Source organism: Balaenoptera ricei, chromosome 20 (assembly GCF_028023285.1).
Source record: "Balaenoptera ricei isolate mBalRic1 chromosome 20, mBalRic1.hap2, whole genome shotgun sequence".
NCBI classification, from domain to species: Eukaryota; Metazoa; Chordata; class Mammalia; order Artiodactyla; family Balaenopteridae; genus Balaenoptera; species Balaenoptera ricei.
Genome location: NC_082658.1, coordinates 16431742 through 16454047, shown reverse-complemented (window position 1 = coordinate 16454047; position 22306 = coordinate 16431742). Strand labels below are relative to the sequence as shown.

The 22306-nt window shown below is 40.2% G+C and overlaps 2 protein-coding genes across 10 annotated transcripts in view; one reads left to right on the top strand and one right to left on the bottom strand.

The window, feature by feature from the left end:
* CDC27 (cell division cycle 27) overlaps positions 1-11907 on the bottom strand; it is a 57394-nt gene extending 45487 nt beyond the window's left edge. For 7 of the 8 annotated variants that reach the window (XM_059906834.1, XM_059906835.1, XM_059906836.1 and 4 more), the window contains exons 1-2: positions 11747-11907; positions 209-284 (exon numbers count right to left, since the gene is read on the bottom strand). In XM_059906834.1, the coding sequence (XP_059762817.1) occupies positions 209-284; positions 11747-11773 (103 nt within the window). In that variant the 5' untranslated portion in view covers positions 11774-11907. Of the gene's footprint in view, positions 1-208; positions 285-10863; positions 10941-11746 lie in introns of those variants that run through there. The other variant, XM_059906837.1, reaches the window with a different exon arrangement.
* Positions 11908-12006: 99 nt separating this feature from the next.
* MYL4 (myosin light chain 4) overlaps positions 12007-22306 on the top strand; it is a 30663-nt gene continuing 20363 nt past the window's right edge. The window contains exon 1 of one of the 2 annotated variants that reach the window (XM_059906845.1): positions 12007-12072. The gene's annotated coding sequence lies outside the window, so the exon portion shown is untranslated. Of the gene's footprint in view, positions 12073-12186; positions 12253-22306 lie in introns of those variants that run through there. The other variant, XM_059906843.1, reaches the window with a different exon arrangement.

The following is a 22306-nucleotide window of genomic DNA, read 5'->3' as shown; positions in this document are numbered from 1 at the left end:
CCCTGGTGGTCCAGTGGTTAAGACTCCGTGCTTCCAATACAGGGGCCACGGGTTCTATTCCTGGTCGGGGAACTAAGATCCCACATGCCGCGTGGCGTGGCCAAAAAAAAAAAAGGAATACCCAGAATCTTGTTACAGTCATAAAAAGTGATGGAATTCTATATATTTTATTCTTTCACAGTTCTATAGAAATGAATAGATTACAAACCTTCTGCATATAGTCGCTCTGCAAGGAAAACTGCATCTCTGAAAGCATAGTGGTTTAGTGCTTGCCATATAGCAGCCTGTAAGTGGAGGAAAAAGAACATAAATATACAAACATAGAGAGTTTCAAGGTAACTCTTAGCACAGAGCCTTGCATATAATACTCAAATTAACATGTCTAATTTAAGTAATAAAACCTCACTGCCCACAGTGCAAACTCTATAACGTATTAGATAAGGCTCTTCACTGTATGGCTCCTAACATATCTGAATTTACTCCCTCAACTCCCCATGAACTTTTAGACCTCTGTGTCTCTGTACTTCCTTTTCCTTCACTGGGGAATGTGGGCTCCTTCACCTACCTCCTCTTATAAATTGCTCATCCCTATAGACCCAGCTTAAATAATATCTACTTCATAAAGCTTTCTTCCTCATCCCTATAGACCCCGCTTAAATAATATCTATTTCATAAAGCTTTCCTCCTCATCCCTATAGACCCAGCTTAAATAATATCTACTTCATAAAGCTTTCTTCCTCATCCCTATAGACCCCGCTTAAATAATATCTATTTCATAAAGCTTTCCTCCTCATCCCTATAGACCCAGCTTAAATAATATCTACTTCATAAAGCTTTCTTCACTGGAGAGCTCTAATATTCATTCATTCAATAAATATTTACTGAGTGTCTACTGTGTGCCAGCACGTTCTAGACTCTAGGCACACAATAAATAACATAGTTTCTGTTCTCATAGAGTGCATTTTAGTGTTACTCCTGTCTAGATCAGTGGCTATCAACCCCTTCTTGTGGTGCTCTACCTCAAATCCACTGAATCACAATCTCTGGAAGCTGGGATTGAGTTTAGATATCCTTATTTTTAAACCTTTTTACTGGTAAGCATTCAGGGTTCAGAACGATTCTTCTACTTTCTAGGTAAGCAGTTCTCTCTCCTTTTATAGTATACTCTTTTGAAAAACTTATAAAAGCTATGGACCTCCTCCCCAGAAAAAAGCACATGGACATATATACAGAAAATGTGTATACAGTGTTTGGGGTTCACAAATATCTTGGTTCACTAAGAATCACTGGTCTAGCTGATGGGAGACAGTATTAGAGCCCAATACATAAAAGGTGTTCAATAAATATTTATGGAATTCAATTCAGATACTTGAAAGGGGAAGAGACAAGTTACTGACCTAGACACGTGCTTTCTCTTTTGCATATTAGAGACTACAGCAGTACTAGTGCCTTGAGGAGCACTGCTGCTGCCAGGACTAGGAGAGGTACTCCTCGTTTGAAACTCAAAAAGTCCTTCACCATACAAGGTCAGAAACGTTGAGTAAGTATACATGAAATAACAATTGTACTGGTAAATCAATTTGCGTAAGTTATGGATTTAAAAGATTTTAATGGGCTGGTTAGTGAATCTAACCATCATTTGTAGAACTGCACATAAGGAAAAGTACCTAGGGTCTATCCCCTCTTTCCTAGTCCCAGTCTGTAACAGAATCTTCCTTCCTGTAAACTTTTAGTTTCCTAAGTGGTCTTTCTACCTACAGGCTATAATGTAATCCATCCTGTCCCAGAATTCCTCAAACAAAAACATCATCACTGCTAAACATGAGACAATAGTGAGAGGTTTGGGTTCAAATTCATGTTCCATGACTTACTAGTTCCGTGTCTCGGGCAAGTAACAATGTCTCTTAAGACTCAGTCTCTTAATTTAAAACATGAGACTCCAATAAAGTACACAATGGTTCCTAGCACATAGCTAATAATTACTCAATAAATTTTAGCTGCTGCCCTCATCGTTATCACTATCATGTCTTCTTCCCTGATCAAAACTTGCTAATGATTCCTCTTGGATAGCCCCACAAAGTTTACACAATAAACATCTACAGAATAAAGCTCCATCAGGCCCTAAACATCAGCTGTATTTTCATATTTCAGAGTCTTCACCTCTGTTTGGGCTGTCCTTTGTCTTTAACTTCTATCTCCTGAAATTTGTCATCCTTTCTTCAAAATTCAGCTTACATGGTCTCTTCCTTTCATGAAGCCTTCACTGATCTATCCCACGCAATATTAATTACTCCATCCTATGAGGTCCTAGACAATTTTGTTTATACTTTTAAAAAAAAATCAGGCTTTTTATTAGATTTGGTTATATTATTTGGTTAACTAGGTTGCAACTTCTTGCGGGCAAAAGCCAGATTCTATTTTTCTCTATAATTCCCTGGTTATTCTACTTAACTAAGTTATTTCCCTAGTTATCCTAGATAACTGTCTTTAAACATAGTGAATGCTCAATAAAGTTTGTTGAATTAATGTTTTAAAACTCTGAATCTATTTTCCACTTCCTGACCTATAAACTTTTAGTAACCCAATCTGGAGGTAAAATATAAGATATTCTTATAAACATGATTAAAACATTAATGTTGGCAATATAAAAAAATACAGGGCTTCCCTGGTGGCACAGTGGTTGAGAATCTGCCTGCCAATGCAGGGGACACGGGTTCGAGCCCTGGTCTGGGAAGATCCCACATGCCGCGGAGCAACTAGGCCCGTGAGCCACAACTACTGAGCCTGCGCGTCTGGAGCCTGTGCTCCGCAACAAGAGGCCGCGATAGTGAAAGGACCGCGCACCGCGATGAAGAGTGGCCCCCGCTCGCCGCAACTAGAGAAAGCCCTCGCACGAAACGAAGACCCAACACAGCCAAAAATAAATTAATTAATTAATTTAAAAAAATACAGAATAACATCCAGCTGTTTCTTCCTTGATACAATAAGCAAAACATTATAAAGGAACCAAGAATCTGGTAAGGAGATAAGGGTCAGTCTGACCGAGGGGTTGGAATACATCAGGTTTTGGGGCAATAAAATCTCTCAGTGGTGTGATCTATAAATAGCTGGAAGATAACCAGATTTTTCTGGTAAATGGCAGCTGAGATCATGTCTCCGTACTACTTAGATCATTTTCCTTATCATCTTATTCAATATGCCTACCACCTCTGAAACACATCATTCATCCATTTGGTAAATATTTATTGAGCATCTACTTTGTTTGCTATATGATCCTGATTGCAGTAAAAAAAAAAAAAAAAAAAAAAAAAAAACCATAAAAAACTGAACGAATTTGAGAAAATCAAGTTCTTCAGGTAGGCTGCACAAAGCCTTCACATTTTGAATTTTCAGGTCTTTACTGACAATGAGAAATTATAAGTCAGGTATTATTCTACAGGCACCTATCTGGTCATTGTCACTGTGCTCACTGTGGTTTTGTTTTCTTATCAAACAGTCAGGAAGCTGAACCTTTGAACAAAAATATGTGGTGTTAGCAAGGAGTGAATATAATAGCAGGTTTTAAACATACTACAGAATCACTGCTATCTAATCTATATTTCCTCTATACTACAACACAGCAAAGAGATAGATAAAAGGTAATGCGATAAACTGTGTTTTCCTCAGAGAATTTCAACATTTGGATAGAATAACTCAAAAAAACAGTCATTCAGAAAACAACAGATAAAGGGTATTCAAACCTAATTTGACTCAATTATTTCTTGAATACTTAATATGATCTCCACACCTCAATCCAAGGCAGATAAAGATCCCTCGGACACTAATCTAGATGACCAAGTCAATTCTCTGAGCTTTAGCTTTAATCATCTGTAAAATAAGGATAAAAATACTTACCTCTGAGATAAGCCTAGCACAGTGCCTGGCTAAATTCTAAACCCCCAAAAGAACTGATCTGGCCTTCTGGTGTTCTACCAGATCATATACGACCTAGGGTTCTGAAACTATGCCTATAGGTATCTTTCAAAATGATACTCATTTATTTCATTTTATTAAAAAAAATTTTTTTTAATTAATTTATTTATTGGCTGCGATCGGTCTTCGTTGCTGCACATGGGCTTTCTCTAGTTGCAGCAAGCGGGGTCTACTCTTCGTTGTGGTGTGCAGGCTGCTCATTGCAGTGGCTTCTCTTTTTGCAGAGCATGGCCTCTAGGTGCGTGGGTTTCAGTAGTTGTGGCGCACGGGCTTAGTTGCTCTGAGGCATGTGGGATCTTCCCGGACCGGGGCTCGAACCCCTGTCCCCTGCATTGGCAGGGGGATTCTTAACCACTGCGCCACCAGGGAAGCCCAAAATGATACTCATTTAAATTAGGCAACTGCAGTAATAATGAAAGGAAGAAACTTAATAAACATTTACTTTTTTTTTTTTTTTTTTGGTGTGGCATGTGGGATCTTTGTTCCCCGACCAGGGATCGAACCTGCGCCTCCTGCATTGGAAGCACAGAGTCTTAACCACTGGACTGCCAGGGAAGTTCCCTAAACATTTACTTTTAAAGGCAGACCATTTTTTTCCCTGGATTACTTTAAGAGTGTCTTACTTAGCCCCTCTGAATTCTTTTCTACCCTATGATCCATTCTCTCCCTATGAGCTTTTCACAAGTCAGATCTGATCATATTACCCCTTTGCTTAAAATCCTTCAGTGGCTTCTCATTGTTCTTAATGATAAAAGCAAAAGCCACAAAACTAGGCAGTGTGGTATAGTCTGTACCTACCTCTTCTGTTCATCTTGTATCATATTTTCTCATGCTTTCCATGCTACCACAACGACCTTCTTTCAGCTCCTCAAATCTGCCATGTTATCCTTCTGCCACAGGTCCTTTAAACATACCGTTCATTTTGCCTGGCACACCCCCTCCTTTCCTTCAAAATATGCAAATTCTAGTCATTCTTTGGACTTCTTTCCCAGGGAAGGCTTTTTTAGGACACCCAGATGAGGTTAGGCATCCTTATACACTCTGATGACACCAAGTACCTTTCCTTTGCAATACTTCTCACTGTTTTAATTTTACACATATTTAGGAGAGTATGTGAGTAATGTCTTCCTCACTATAATATAAACTCTAGAAAGGTAGGGACTACATCTGTTTTTGCTCACTATATACTCCCAGCATTTATTACGTACTTTTTAAGTAGGTGCTTAACTAATGTATGGTGGATGAATAAACAAATGGCCTTTACCTCTGGCAGTCCTCCCACTGTTAGCATTTTATGTTAGTCTTAGTCTTAAGTTTTTCTGTATTATTATATGTCCAATAGTTAAGGATCTCTGGAAATCTCGAAAGAAACTCCATGGTACATAGAATTATTTTTGTAATGCAAATAATTACCACCTAATTACTCCTTTATAAAATATGGGGATTTCCTAAGAACCTACTAAAAGAACATGGTGAGTAGGAAGATTATACCCAGGATTTGATGTTGGAGACCTGTGTTCAAATGTGTGTGCCAGCACTTTCAGCAGTGTGACTCTGGGGAATTATTTAACTTTTCTCAGCCTCAATTTCCTCATGTGAAAAATGGAACTCTATTTTTGGACTTGTGTGGATTAAATGAAATGATATGGTGCTCCTAGTATACTGACTGGCACGCATTAGGCACTTAAAACCTTTTGCTTTTCTAGCTCTTAATATAAACAAATTCAATAAATATAATTTATAGTTTGTATTAGGTAACATCTCTCATCATATCTGCCACAGTTGTTTATTTTGTAACATATAAGCCACAAAAGACCAAATGATTGATTCACCAGCTACATTAGTGATATTGATCACCAGGAAAATTTGGCACATAAATATTATGGCCAAAAACTCCTAGAACTTTTACTTTCTTTCTGTCTTTTTAAAATTAAATAAATGAAAGAGAAAAAAAGTATCATATTCAAGAGTTCTATCCATTCCTGATTTAAAATCAAGTTTTGCTCAGAACAATGTCATTCCTTTATCACCAATTCTTAAGAGGGTCAGAAAGGGATAGTGAAGGCAGGCAACAAAAACTCCCATACATCCCAGAAGTAAAACTTGCCACATACAGCTTCCATCACCACTCTGCTCAAGCATCTGAGTGACGCTATGTATCTCTTTTGGGGGAATGGAGTGGGGAATAAACTATTTTCTAAAGCATTACAAATTGGTAGCTCATGACAGACAGGGCTAAGATTAGCCCCCTTGTTATTCATCTACTGCTCAACTGCTGGTGTAAACCTGCCCCTAAAAGAATGTCACTCAGTGAATCACTTCAGGAGTTCTACAAAGTAAAGCCAGATGGACGAAATGCTGCGAAAGGTTATGAAGCCAAACAGAGCAACACCACCACTGACCCCAAAAAAAAGTTTAAAAGAGAAGTCCTACTGATTAAATTAATGCGTCAGTCCTAGGCTACACTGATTTTAAAGATAATTAAATCAACACCACAGAAATTAAATGGCAAAGTTCCTTACTTGCTTGCTCTTCTTAAATATAAAATATTATTTTAAATATACACAAGCCTCTGTAAGTTGTACCACTAATTCAGACTTAAATGTGACCACATAGATTGTTTTGTGTTGTTCTTGTTTTTGTCAAAAAAGAAAATAGTTTTCTTTTAGATCATAAAAGATCTTTTTTTAGATCATAAAAGAAATGAACAATATAAGAAGGTATGAAGAAAAAAAATCCCCGTGGAATTTTCCTATTATACATTACAATCTAATTTCTAGAACTCTAACTTAGTTCAGGTCTACATCAGTGGTTCTCAGTCTGGGCAATTTTGCCCCCCAAAAGGACATGTAGTAATGTCTGGGGGGCATCTTTGGTTGTCACAAACGGAGGGGACATCTAGTGGGTAGAGGCCAGGGATGCTGCAAAACACTCTACAATACACAGGAGAGTACCCTTACAACAAAAAATTAGCTTGCTCAAAACATCAATAGTGCCAAGATTGAGAAACCCTGATGTACATTACCATGTAACTGGATTTCTCTACTAGCCTTTATGTCTCCTTAAATCTTGTCTCGTCCCTCCTTCCCAATAGCATCAGATTAATTTTTCCAAAGCAGTGCTTTCATTACATAATTTTTCTGCTGAAAAACCTATAATGGCTATTTATTACCAACAAATTAAATCTAAACTCCTCAGCCTGGATGTTAAGTCCCCTGTAACCTGATTCTACCTGGCTAGCAAAACCTTACCTTTTCCTCCTCTATTTCCATTCTAGCCAATGCTATAGTTTTATTGTTTTCCTGTTCCTAAACACCATTCTCAACTTTGGGCTCTTGCTCATGCCATTCCATGCCAAGAATATTCTCTCTTCCCTACCAAACCCTTTCCACCTTCTAAAGCTTTAAGTTCTACTCCTTCAAGAAACCGTTCCCATTTTTCCAGTCTACCAGGATCTCTCTTTCCTGTATTTATTGTTATCTGTGCAATCACATACGGACTTGTAACATTATCCAGTTGTTCCTGTTAAGTATACTTATCTTCCCAACAAGACTAGACCCCTCTGGGCTTCCCGGGTGGTGCAGTGGTTGAGAATTCGCCTGCCAATTCAGGGGACACGGGTTCGAGCCCTGGTCTGGGAAGATCCCACATGCCACGGAGCAACTGGGCCCGTGAGCCACAACTACTGAGCCTGCGCGGCTGGAGCCTGTGCTCCGCAACAAGAGAGGCCGCGATAGTGAGAGGCCCGCGCACCGCGATGAAGAGTGACCCCCGCTCGCCGCAACTAGAGAAAGCCCTCGCACCAAAACTAAGATCCAACACAGCCATAAATAAATAAATAAATTTAAAATGACCTTTCTCTAAAAAAAAAAAAAAAAGACTAGACCCCTCAAAAGATTAGAGGTTATATATCCACATTTCTACTGGTTGGTTTCACAAATATCTCCAACTCAATTTGTTCACAACAGAATTCTTAATTGTCCTCCTTCAAATTTGTCTCCTCTCAAAGAATTCTCCATTTATTAAATGGTGCCCCCCAAAATGAAATCCAGGTAGCTGTTCTTGATCCCCCCATAAACAATCAATTTCCATGTCTCATTGGTTCTTCCTCTAAAACATCTCTTGAATTTATCTACTTCTTTCCTGCTCCACTGCTACCACTTTAGTCTAGGTTACCTTCATCCTAAGATTGTGTTTACTCTTGCCTCCTTCCTCCCTGACCTTTCACATACAGTTGCCAGAGAGATCTTAAGATCTATATCAGATAGTGTCAACCCACGGCTGAAAATCCTTCAGTGATTCCCCATTACACTTAGAATGAAAACTGAACTCCTTATAATGGCCTTCCATTACTATGCAACTCCAGCCACACTGGCCCTCTTTCAGTTCTTCCAATGCCAAGTTCTGCTGTGTCTTAGGCACTTTGCACATGCTGTTTTCTCTGCTTGTAATGCTCTTCAAACTACTGTTTCCTTCTCAAACTTTGAACTCAGCTTCAATGTTATTTGCTCAAAAGGAACCATCCTAACATACTTTTTAGAGAAGGTTTTAGAATGTCTTTTATCTGTGCTTGGCACATAGCAGGTGCATAACAGTCTTCCCAATTTGATTTTTATCATTGAGGCTGCTTCTGAACATTGATGGTCCAATTGCAAATCTGACTTAGGTCAGGACCCTCCTATTAGGTCTCTCTCCTAACACCCTATTTATAGTGCCCTTCTTATCACAGTTTATAATTATTAATTTGTGATTATTTGTCTCATGCTTTCTCTATATATAAGCACAAAGGCTATATCGGGACACTAGTCCATAAAGGAATTACTACATATTTGTAATGACTTCCCCCTCTACCTCCCCATCCCAAAGTTTATTCTCTCACTTCAGGTACTATGTAGCACTGTCTTCAAGACACTATATTGGACCTAAATATAATGTAATCTGTTTTCCGAAAGAAAATTTTATAAGCAAAATGTTTCAGCTAACTTGAATATATAAATTTTTTCAATGAAGATCAAATAGTCAAATGCCTATTGATTTATCAATTTAGTTACATACATATATTTTTTTAAAGCATAAAATATATTTAGGGATTTCATTTTTTTCTACTCTCGTTGGATAAAACAGTTTTATTGAAAAGCCATTACGGGGGGTGGTGGAAATCATCTAACACAATTTTCCTGAATATACTACCTTCAATTCTATTATTTGAAAATGGTACCTTTTGAATCCACGTTAGATGCTGTCCCTGTTCATCTTATCCCAAGCCAAAAGTATTCCTTCACTACCTAATAATCTCTAAAACAATATTATATGTGTAAAGCACCCACTTACTATACTGCTTACTAAGGTGATTTTTACAACTTCATCCAACACTTCTGTGAAGTCCTACCCCCAGGAATAATTGATAAATCTATATAAAATGTCTTTTTAAAAATCAATTTCATCAGGTGAATTTTATAAACATGCAAATTAGCATTGATTCAAGTCACTTAGGCTAGTGTGGCTTCCCTAAATAGTTATTTTAAAAATAAAATAATTGACAGAATTTCTGCCTCATAATAGGAGAGATTTTTTGCAAAGACTCAAAAGTAACAATTTCCTATAAGAGATAATTTGGAGGAAGCACTTATATAGGCTTATGTGACATATCAACCTGGGTATTCCATGTTAAAACTTTAAAAAAAGAAAAAGCAAAAAACAGTTGCTCATCTTTTCTCTCAACTTTTCCCTATGCCTAGTAACACCTCAAACCTTGAGGCATCCCTAGAAAGGAAACGCTTTTCCAACTTACTCTCATTCCTCTACAAATACATGCAATTGCTTATCATAGTTTAAAAAAAAAAGTATCTTATTTAGTTCTATTTTTATTTTCTTCCTTACTCTTCCTTCCTGTTTTCAGCACTATCCCTGATCAGTTTATCTTTATCATCGTAGCCAAAGGTGCCTGTTCCTCCTACTGCTCCAGATCCCTTCTTGAATGACTTCTTATCCTGAAAATTACAACCAAAATTCTCACCTAGCTATATCCTAAAACTTCTTACCTCTGTCCCCAAATCTAATAAACAAAGGTAGTGTGCGTGGGTTGGGGGGGGGGGGCGGAGGAGACAAATTTGACTCTTAAGCTTTAAAAATACCTAAATGCATTACTGCTAAGAGTACTTTAAGGAAAAAGAGAAAACCTGATGGGTACTATCAAGGAGTTGGCTACATATTTCTTTTCTTCTCCATGTTTTTATGCAAGTTGAAATTGTTATTAAAAAGTGGTTATAGGCTAGCAATAAAACTAGTTTATCATTTTAGAAGCTGTACCTATAGGGCAACTGTATCATTAATTATTAAGACAAAATAACAAAAATATGAAACAGAAATTAAACAACTTGAGTGATCTGCTTATCCATTTAAGAGGGTATAGACAGCAACTTCTAATTTCATGTTAGGCCTCAAAAAAAAAAAAAAAATCTTAAAAAAGAGACTCTTTACTAGTAAGAGAAATTTGGATGGAAAGAAATAGCTTTGAAAGCACCAGTGAAATAGCTTTGAAAGCACCAGTATAATGTACAAACAGGTAAACTTCCTAAGACAGAATCCCACATTACATTAATTAAAAAACGAATAGCTGCTATAGGTAAAGAGCTGGAGAAGGAGCCAACTAGGAGAAGTTGATATTTCATCCTGTGAAGAAAAATTAAGGAAATATGGAAGGAGTGATGGATTAACATATTTACTATTTGACATCACAGGTCTTTAAGGGCAATATGAAGCAATTTCTAAAATCGGTTTGCTTTATAACTTCAAAATAAAGAAAGTCCATGACTCAATGACAGCAGTTGATAGAGGTCAACTCTTCTAATTAAGTCAAAGATCACAGGATAGGGTGAAAGTCTCACAGACCTGGTCCATCACCAAGGGACAAAAGATTCAGTTTCTCCAGATGGCGGGAGGGAAATGACTTGGCACTGCTGCACACACTTAAAAATCCAATAGTGTTTCTTCCATGACAACAGAGCACTGTGCGTCAAAGCATACCTTGGTGTGGTATGGATGGAAAAACCATCATTTGTCTTTCACTTCCTGCACGCCCTGTACACAGGCACAATAAAACACTCCTCATCCCCCTCACAGGTCATGGAAAAAACCCAATTCGCCGTTTCCACCCTCTCCCCTTGTATAGGTGCTTGCGCCTCGGCACTGGGCCTTGGGGTTCTCTTCGCAGATCATTGTCCAGAGGGAAATTTACTGAGCGAGAAAAGCAACGTGGGCTACAAAGTCTGTTACCAAAATAGAAATTAGTATTAAAAACACCGATCCTACCCTCCCTCCACCTTCTCACACAAAACAAAAACAAAACCAACACTCGTCCTGCAAACTTGCCCCACCGTTATGAAGATCGTACAATCGCTGATCAAACGTGCCTCCCAAACATCCTTAGGCAAGAGAGCACCTGGGGCGAGTTGTCGGCCCCTCATCCCTCACGCCGGCCGGGGACCGGCCGCTGGGCTGACAGGAGGGGCTCGCTGGACGCTGGCCCGGGGGTAAAGGAGGTATTATTGCCGAACTCCGCTCACACCAAGGGGAAGAAGTAACGTAGGGCCAGAGGTAACACGGCTGAGGTTGCGGGCAAGGCCTCGGAACTGACGAGAAGACAGGCAGGAGCCGGCGTGAGGGGAGGCGGGAGAAGCAGCTGGGCCTAGGCCGCACCAGGCCGCGGAGTGGCCATACGCTGCTTCCCGACCGGGGCTGAGAGCCAAGCCTCAGAGAAGACGGTTACCATTACCTGGACAGGTTCCTGCAGCACCGTCATCCTGGAGGCTCAGGCCCACTTTCTGCAGTGCCTCAAGCCCCCCCCGTAGCGGCTCCGGCCCGGCCAGCCCCGGCTCATTTAAACTCACCAGCGACCGTTACCGGGGGATGGGGGAAGCCGAGCGATTGCCGAGTACCTCCGAGCGGGACACGGAAAAACCCGAAGTGGAGAGACCCGCGCGGGAGCCAGACGAAAAGGCCCGAAGGAGACCGGAAATGCCCGAGGTGAATCAGCGGAGGAGGAGACCTTTGCCGGAAGTTGTCGAGGACTACCGGAGACTACCGAGTGTGATCCAGAGCGTAGGTTCCTCTTCTCGGCCACGCCTTCACTCACGCACGCCACGCCCCATCGGCCACCCTAGGCTGGGGCACGCCTAATCGGCAACCAATAGGCTGGGCGTGGCGTGCGGGAGTCCGCTGGGAGCGTTACGTGGCCGGGCTGAGGTTTCGGTTCGCCATTCAACCTTGCTGGATTAACTGGTGCGCGGTAGATTAAGCAAAGGGTTAAACTCGAGAGTTTGGGGCTGACTTTAATTAATCAAGAAGTATCTGTCTGTTGAGTTTAGGTCGCGTTCATCCATTCCAGAACTACCTATTCATGGCTCAAAGGGAAATAGGAAATTGGAAAGATTGCCATTCTTCAAAGATTTAGTATTGACCTCTGTCCTCAAAGAGATTACGGTCTATTTAACGAAAAGTAATGTAACAAAGAATGCTACATTATGTGGTGCCCATTATAAGTGACGTTAAAATTCAGAGGAGAGGAAAGGGAAATTAATTAGCATTGGGATGAGGAAAGTTTCAGACTTAAACTGGGTTTTGAAGGATGGGTAGACTTAGAAGAAATGAAAGGAGAAAGTGAAAGGATGTAGAATGAGATCAATCCGGTAAGAGTTAAGACATTAACTGGAAATGAGTATATAGGTGGCCAGATCACGGAAAATCTCAGGAGAGCAGAAATTTTTCTTCTTGTTAAGAGAGGTATTGTGGTGTGTTGGGAAATCTGGAGGTTGGATTTGAATTTTATCTCTGCACTAATTTAGCTTTAGGTCCTTAGCAAGTCACAACCTCTCCGAACTTCTATTTCCTTAGTCTGAAAAAAAACCATTAAGAGAACTACGTGCATTAATGTATGTGACTGTGTCTAACACACGTAAGAGGCTCTCAGATTTCCTTCCTGCTCCCTCTACCTCCGAAATGTGTGAACAGGGAACGATTAAAATTTTGGTTTTTGGTAGATGAGAAAAACAGTCTTTGCAATATTTTTTTAATTGAAGTATAGTTGATTTACAGTATGGTGTTGGTTTCAGGTGTACAGCAAAGTGATTCATATATATATATTTTTTCAGATTATTTTTCCACTATGGGTTATTACAAGATACTGAATATAGCTCCCTGTGATATACAGTAAATCCTTGTTGTTTGTTTTGTGCATAGTAGTTTGTATCTACTAATCCCACACACCTAATTTCTCCCTCTCTTCCTCCCTTTCCCCTTTGGTAACCATATGGTTGAAGAAAACAGTTTTTAAAGGTTGATGTCCTAATCAGGACATCTCTAGGGTAGATGTGGGACTCAATGGTATATTCCATTTGTGTGGAAATTCCCCTTTCTGTTTCTCACATTTTATTCAGATAAAATCAGGTTAGAATGGGTCACTCCCTTCCTTTGGGTGATGTTGTGGGGGAGTGTTTTGTTTTGTTTTAAACACCAGTTGGCACTGCTTCACACACTTAACAGAGCTATAACCTTTACCACCAGCCATCTCTAGTCACTGCTTGTGTACTTACAGCCCCATAAAGGGTAGGTGCTAAACTGATTTTATGCTGCCATATGCCCTGTTCTGTTAGCAGGATTATGCTGGATGAATTAGAGTGGAGATAGTGTTCTACACTGTCCAGTGTGGTAGCCACTAGCTAAAGTTTAGTTAAATTCAAGTGAAATTAAAAATGAAGCTCTTAAAAAAAAAAAAAATGAAGCTCTTCAGATGCCCTAGCCACATTCCAAGGACTCAATACACGTATGTGGCTAGCGACTCCCATACTGGATAGCATAGATACAGAATATTACCATCGTTGGCTTGATTAGGGCTGGAAGATCCAAGATGGCTTCACTCACATGTTTGGGGCCTTGGTGCTGGCTGTTGGCTGAGCCCCTCATTTCTCCTCCACATGACCTCTCATCAGTCAGTAGTCTAATCCCAGCTTCTTGACTTGGCGGCTGGCAACCAAGAAGGCAAAAACAGAAGCTGTGAGACCCCTTAAGGCCTAGGTCTGTAAGTCAAACCCCATCACTTCTTATTGGTCAAATTAAGACACAGGGGCAGCCTGTGTCTCAACAGGAGGAGATGGGAGGAATGGCAAAGTGACACTGCAAAAGGCATGTGCCATGGGAGGGATTGACCATCTTTGGAAACACTCTACAAGGTGTGAGATGAGAGACTCTGGCAGTGGGAATGGAAAGACAGGGGTGGGTAAGCGATATTACTCTTAAAATGTGATGCTTTAACTGAACACAGCACTCCAGATTTAGTCAAATGAACTCAGAAGGCAATAGGACTATTGCTTTTACTATCTGGATGACTTCTATCAAAGTGGACTAAAGTTGTATGTGCATAACAGTCACATGACTGCTCATGCTAAGCTTTTGGTTATTTTACACACGTAGCGCTGTTTCACACAACATGCTGCCATGTCTTGTACCTGCGCATTTGATTCCTGTAAATTTAAATGTAGAAACTCACAACACAGGATATATAAAGATGATACTTTTTGTGTGAAAATGTGTGTCTAGGCTTAGCATTTAAAGACTCTGTGATGCTTAGCACTCTGGCTCTTAAGCTTAGAATTTGCCTAAAATTCACCCCCCCCCCCGCCCTTTTTTTCTTTTTTCTAAAAAAGAGCATCTCTTTTCTGACCATTGTTCACTGGGCTAACACATCTGTTGCGGTTTTGTGCCCATTCAGACCACATTGTTTGAAGTTGTGCTTTGATGGACTCTTTTAGAGCATTTTTACTTCCTTTTCTGTTCCTGATTGACCTACTTAAACTCACCGTGAGGTGAGGCAACCACTTGAGCATCCTGCCATCACCCATTATCAACATATCTTTAGCTGGCAGGTGGAGTTAGGTTACAATAAGCATTATTCCAAACATGATAAATTATCCTTTTCCTTAGCCTGCCTCTTGGTCTGTTTCATATTCAATCAGATTTGGAAACCAGGGTTTAGGGAACTATTCAAGAAGCTAGACATGGTATCATTGGCAAGGTGCAGGCCCACTGGTATAGCCAGAGTAAGCTTATTCTTCTGAATTCCTTCAGTCCCCCTTATCTGTACGCTTCTCTTGTCCCTGTTGCACGCTGCCTCTTATCCTCTTTATACTACCTGACCGTGAAGCTTCCCCCCCCATCTTTGCTCCTCTCTCTTCATCAAATCATCCCCTTCCTTTGGCATCTCTGATCACACAGTCTCCTGATTTTCCTCCTACTGCTCTGTTCTTTATCAGTTTCCTTTACAGAACCCCTAACATTAGAATGCTTCAGGGGTCAGTTCTAGGCCTTCTCATCTTACACATTCTTCTTAGGCAAACTCGTTCATTCTCATGGCCTCAATTTTTTATCTAAAATTGTTCCAAAATCTGTATCTCCAGCCAGACTCTTTTTAGAACTCCAGACCTAAATGCCTAGCTGTCAACGGGATGTCTCACAAATACTTTGTTCAGAATGGAACTCCTCGTTCCTCATACTTAAAATATTACCTTCCTTGAAGTATTACCTTTCCCAGTTTCTCCATCGCCCAAACCTGAAACCACTCTCTTTTTTTAGCCCTAACATCCAGTCTCAAAGCCCTACTAATTTTACCTCCTAAATATACACCTTCATGTCTCTTCCTGCCTGAAGTCTCACCTACCTCCAAAAACAAGTTTAATCATGTCAGGACCCCCCTCGCTAAGCCTCCCCACTGTTGACCTAAAACAAATAGACTGGGACTTCCCTGGTGGCACAGTGGTTAAGAATCCGCCTGCCAATGCAGGGGACAGATTTGAGCCCTGGTCTGAGCAGATCCCACATGCTGTGGAGCAACTAAGCTCGTGCACCACAACTACTGAGCCTGAGCTCTAGAGCCCGCAAGCCACAGCTACTGAGCCCACGTGCCACAGTTACTGAAGCCGGCGCGCGTAGAGCCTGCGCTCCACAACAAGAAGCCACCGCAATGAGAAGTCCGCGAACCGCAACAAAGAGTAGCCCCCGCTCTCCGCAACTGGAGAAAGCCCGGGCACAGCTATGAAGACCCCAACGCAGCCAAAATATAAATAAATAAATAAATTTAAAAAAATTAAAAATAAAAATAAAAAAATAGACTGCCAGTTATTTCTTCAGCAAAAAAATGGTTTTTTGGGGATCAGCAAAGAAGTTCAATTCAGGATCTGCAACTATGGTGAGCCACATGAAAGTCCCCAGCAAAAATAGAGAAGAAGAACTCTTTTATAGAGGGGAAAAGGAAGTCAGGAGGGCTATAGTAAACAAAAAGTCCATGGCTCTTCCTTGGCTGAGTTGTGACAGTCTCTCATTAGCTGAGCTCTTGCCAAGAAAGAAGAGGAAGTCTTTCTTCTTCCTGTTGGGCTCTGCTATTGCTCTCACGCCCTCTTCTGGTCTCCCAACTCCTTTTTTTTTTTTTTTTAATTATTTATTTATTTATTTAATTATTTATTTTTGGCTGTGTTGGGTCTTCGTTTCTGTGCGAGGGCTTTCTCTAGTTGCGGCGAGCGGGGGCCACTCTTCATCGCAGTGCGCGGGCCTCTCACTGTCGCGGCCTCTCTTGTTGCGGAACACAGGCTCCAGACGCGCAGGCTCAGTAATTGTGGCTCACGGGCTTAGTTGCTCCGTGACATGTGGGATCCTCCCAGACCAGGGCTCGAACCCGTGTCTCCTGCATTGGCAGACAGATTCTCAACCACTGCGCCACCAGGGAAGCCCTCCCAACTCCATTTTAATTGAAGTTTCAGTTTATTAACTTTTTACATGCCCCAATTTAGGATTTCCCATTGTTCTCAGGATATAGTCCAAACCTTTTAACTAGTCTTACAAGGCTGTCCAAGGTCTAGTCTCTGCCTCCTCATTCAGCCTTAAGTCGCCTGTCTCCCTCTTATACTATATATTCCAGCGAAGGGGATCAGAAAATGCCACTTTGGCATGAGGATTATTTTGAACTGAAAGCAGTTAAGGCAGCAAACATAAATCTTTTTGCCCTCCCCCTATCTGCCTAAAAGCACGACATAAATTCCCCTTTGTGAAGGTGTATCCTCTCCCCTCTCCTATAAAAGGAGCAGGAAAACAACCATTATCACTGGAGACAGAGGGTTGGCACTGAGCTGGCTCTGTACCAAAAACCCTTACTAAAATAACCTTTATCTTCCATTCATTTCCCCATCTATTTACCTTTCCACAATTTACCACCCCTAGAGGCCCAAACCCTGTTTCTTTGTCTTGTTACTTCTCCACAAATATATTGCCCTTTGCTAAGGTGATAGGTAGGCCCCAAATTCTAACCACCTCTTTGAGTCACTTATCACTGAATTCTCCCATGTATATGCATGTTGCATGTGTAAATAAAATGTTGTTTTTTAAAATTCTGTTAACCCGTCTTTTGTCAGTTTAATTTGCAAGGCCCCAGACCCTGAAAATAAGAGGGTAGAGGGAAAAGGTTTTTTTCTCTCCCCTACACCAGCTACATGGAACTTCTTGACCCACTTTCTTGCCCCAGAGTCTTTGTATATACTGCTCTCTCTGTCCAGAACACTCTAATTCCACTCTTCACTTGGCTATCTCTGCCCATCCTCCAAATATACTTCCTTAGATTTTGTTCTGATGTATTGGAATACAGGGATAGGTTGCCTATCCCTGCTACTGCTCGAGTGCTAACATACTTGTCATTACTCTTACCACCCTTTACTGTGATTACTTCCTACCTAGCCTATAAGCTCCATGATAGAAGCCTTGTTTGCCTGTTGCAGGATGTATTCTCCACCCTTAATACAGCATCTGGTACAGGCATACCTTGCAGATATTGTGAGTTGTATTCAAGACCATCACAATAAAGCAAATATCAAAACACAGTAAGTCACATGAATTTTTTGTCTTCCCAGTACTTATAAAAGTTATGTTTATAGTGTACTGTAGTCTATTAAGTGTGCAATAGTATTATGTCTAAAAAAAGTACATACCTTAATTTAAAAATACTTCAGCAAGTAATAGTAGTAACATCAAAGATCACTGGACACAGATCACCATAACAAATATAATAATAATGAAAAAGTTTGAAATATTGTGAGAATTACCAAAATGTGACACAGAGACACAAAGTGAGCAAATGCTGTTGGAAAAATAGTACCAATAGATTTGCTTGATGCAGGGTTACCACAACCTTCAATTTGTAGACGGTAACAAAGCAAAATGTAATAAAACAAGATATGCCTGTACATGATGGGTATTCATTCTTATTTGTTTAATGAATGAATAGAATAAACTCATTCTGTTCCTATTATTATTTTTAAAAAATTTTTATTGGAGTATAGTTGCTTTACAATGTTGTGTTAGTTTCTGCTGTACAACAAGGTGAATCAGATATATATATATATATAATCTCCACTCTTTTTTTAGATTTCCTTCCCATTTAGGTCACCACAGAGCATTGAGTAGTTCCCTGTGCTATACCTGTTCCTATTATTATTTTTTGTTTACTGATTGATGTTATGTACTGAATATTTGTGTCCTCCTCCCCTCCCAATTCATATGTTGAAGCCCTAACCCCCAGTGTGGCTGTATTTGCAGATGGAGCCTCTAAGGTTAATGAGATCATAAGGGTGGAGCCCTGATCCAATAGGATTAGTGTCCTTATAAGAAGAGACACCAGAGAGCTCACTCTCTTTCTCTACTGCCCTCCCTTGTACATGCACATCACCATGGAAATGTCATATGAGGGCATAACGAGAAGGCAGTCAACTACAAGCTAGGAAGAGAGCTCTTACCAGAAACCAAATTTGCTAGCATCTTGATCATGAACTTCTAGCCTCCAAACTATGAGAAAATAAATTTCTGTTGTTTAAGGCACCCAATCTGTGGTATTTTGTTATAGCATCCTGAGCAGACTAATACAATTGGTTATTCTATTTATGTCTTGTCTCGCTAAGGGAAGGCCAAGTCTTATATTTCTCTATATTGTTCTTTGAAAAGCATTACATATTTAGTAGATGTTTAAAAAATATTGACTGAGTGATTAAAGTGTAAGCCTTGACAAATATTACTTCTTCTTCCTAAAGTACTTTTCCCTTTCTCTTTGACTGGTTAAATTCTACTCATCCTTCAGGCCTCAGCCTTAATATCACCTCCTCAGAATATTCCGTGTGCTACCTAATCTAAATTATTAGCTTCATCCTTTTTCTTTTTTTATAAAATTGAAGTATAGTTGATTTACAATATTGCGTTAGTTTCAGGTGTACAGCAAAGAGATTCAGATATATATATCTATATTTATATATATATATCTTTCCAGATTCTTTTTTTTCAACTTTCTTTTTTTTATATATAAATTTATTTATTTTATTTATTTATTTTTGGCTGCATTGGGTCTTTGTTGCTGTGCATGGGCTTTCTCTAGTTGCGGTGAGCGGGGGCTACTCTTCGTTGTGGTACGTGGTCTTCTCACTGTGGTGGCTTCTCTTGTTGCAGAGCACGGGCTCTAGGCGTGCGGGCTTCAGTAGCTGTGGCTTGCAGGCTCTAGAGTGCAGGCTCAGTAGTTGTGGCGCACGGGCTTAGTTACTCCTCAGCATGTGGGATCTTCCCAGACCAGGGCTTGAACCCATGTCCCCTGCATTGGCAGGTGGATTCTTAACCACTGCGCCACCAGGAAAGCCTTTTCCAGATTCTTTTCCATCGTAGGTTATTATAAGATAATGAATATAGTTCCCTGTGCTATACAGTAAATTCTTGTTGTTTGTCTATTTTATATGTAGTAGTGTGCATCTGTTAATCCCATACTCCTAATTTATCCCTTCCCTCCCCTTTCACTTTTGATAGCCATAAGTTTGTGTTCTACGCCTTGTGAGTCTGTTTCTATTTTGTAAATAAATTCATCTGTATTATTTTTTAGATTCCACATATAAGTGATATCATATAATATTTGTCTCTCTGTCTTACTTCACTTAGTATCCTCTAGGTCCATCCATGTTGCTGCAAATGGTAATATTTCATTCTTTTTTATGGCCAAGTAATATTCCTTTATATATTTTATATATATATATATACATATACATACATATACACACACATATCTTTTTATCCATTCATCTGTTGATGGACACTTAAGTAGCTTCCATGTCTTGGCTATTGTAAATTGTGCTGCTATGAACACTGGGGTGCATGTATCTTTTCAAATTAGCTCCATCCTATTGTTCTCTCTCACAGAGTCGTCATTCTTTTCCTTCATAGTATGTATGGTAATTTTAATTATATTTGTTTACTGTAAGTTCCTTGAAGGCAGGGACTTTGACTTTCCATGATATCCCCACCACCTAGCACAGTGCGCTGTACAAATATGAAGATATATTAAAATATCATAAATTTTTGGAATATCTGATGATTGAATGATTTGACCACTTAACTTATCTCTTATTGGTCATCACTTGATGCTTTTTTGACTCCCCCTCTCTGGACCCAGAGAGCATGCTGGGCTTGCCCACACGTCCTTGAGGGGTTTAAAGTCTAGGCAGTGTCTGAAGTGTTGAGGCTAATCAGAAGATGCATCTTGGCTAGGAGGGCTATGCAGACTCAAAGGTAAAGAGATCAATGGTAAGCAAATTAGCTTGTTTGGAGCGGAGGCTGTATAAACTTTGTTGAAATGATGGTGTTGGGGACAGTTGATAAGCTTTGGGTTCCAGGCTGATGACTTTAGACTGATAAAATAGACCAAGGGAGCTGCTGGTGGTGACTGAGCTGGGGAGTGACCTCATGAGAATGGAATTTGAGAAAGATTATGCTAACAGCTGAGGATTGTGTGAATTGGAGGAGAGAGCAGGGACCAGGGATGCAGCAGAGAGGCTGCTAGGGAATCTAGGCAACTCTAAATTTCTGTTACGATAGGATCCTAGATGGTTGAATCTGAAAAAAAGATGGAAAATGGAAATGGTTCCGAATTACTCATTTACAGTAAGAAATATTCTTATCCAATTCCTTCTCCTGAGGGCATTAAGATTCTAACCTTCTAACCAGAAGGCAGCTTGGTGACTATAGACTTCAAACCAAAAGAGCTAATTGAATGATCTTACTGGCTATTATCTACTTTTCCTCAGAAGGGACATATATGTCTGACGGCTAGACAAAAAATATCTGTATCATTTGGAGAGGACACCAACCAAATAATAGATTCTTTATTTCTCCCTTTTCTAGTTTCTAGAGAGACTTTCATTGTTCTCTAAATAAATTGCACAGCAATGGATTAAACACAGACTTGATTTATTCCAGTCTTGAGTATACACCATAGTGGTTTTAAATAGACTTTGTTATTATTCTTGGTTTGTTTTTGTGTCACAAATATATGATTTGGGAGATAGGTGATAAGCTAGGTTTAAAACATACTGAGTTTGAAATGCCTCAGGTGAGAAATGTCCAAAGGTCAATTGAAAATGTGAAGCTTGAACAATTTAAGAAAGAAGCTGGCACTGGAGATATAGATTTTTCAGGTAGAACTAAATGCTTTCTTTTTGGGGTTATGTTATACCTTGTAAAACCTTTGTGAGACTATTTATCATTATATTGAAACTCTGTTTATATATCTGCATCCTCCACACCAGACAGTGAGCTCCTTGGGGCCAGCGGAGGCCTCTCACTCATCTTAGTAAACGTACATGCACACTGTGGGTGCTTATTAGGTGCTGGTTGAATGAGTGAATGAGAGTAATGTAGATAAAGGAGATAAAGGAGAGGAGGGTCAGTGACATCTTTGGTGTTGTAAGTACAGCAGAGAAGGCCTAGAGATACCTAAGACCACAGATCTAGCCACAGACAAGTCACCAGTGGAGTGCTAGGGGGGAAGTCAGAATTCAAGAAGTAAAAGAAGAAGCTGGTGGAAAGGGAAAACGAGAAAAGAGAATCATCTTTAGCATTGAAAGCACATCCCCAAATGCTGAGAACAAGTGCCTGCTAGGAGTTTGAATCACCTCCTCCTTACTGAGAGCCATCCATGCTGTAGGCGCCAGGCCAGCTCTTTCATTGATGCCTTCTTGCTTCCATGATCCCTTGGGGGCCAGGCCTCTCCCAGAGGGAACCCCTATCAGCAATTCCAGCTCCCACTGTCACCTTAGAGTAGTGTCCTGGGCTCTTGTCCCAGGTCTGCCGTGACTCACAGTGTGACCTCGGGCAAGTCACCCCCTCTTCTCTGGGTCTCTAAAGCTCCTTGCAGCTGTCAGGATGTCTGGGAGAATGCAGTTTGGATGACTGGTGAGGATTCCAACTTGCTCTCTGCTGCTTTTCATCTGTA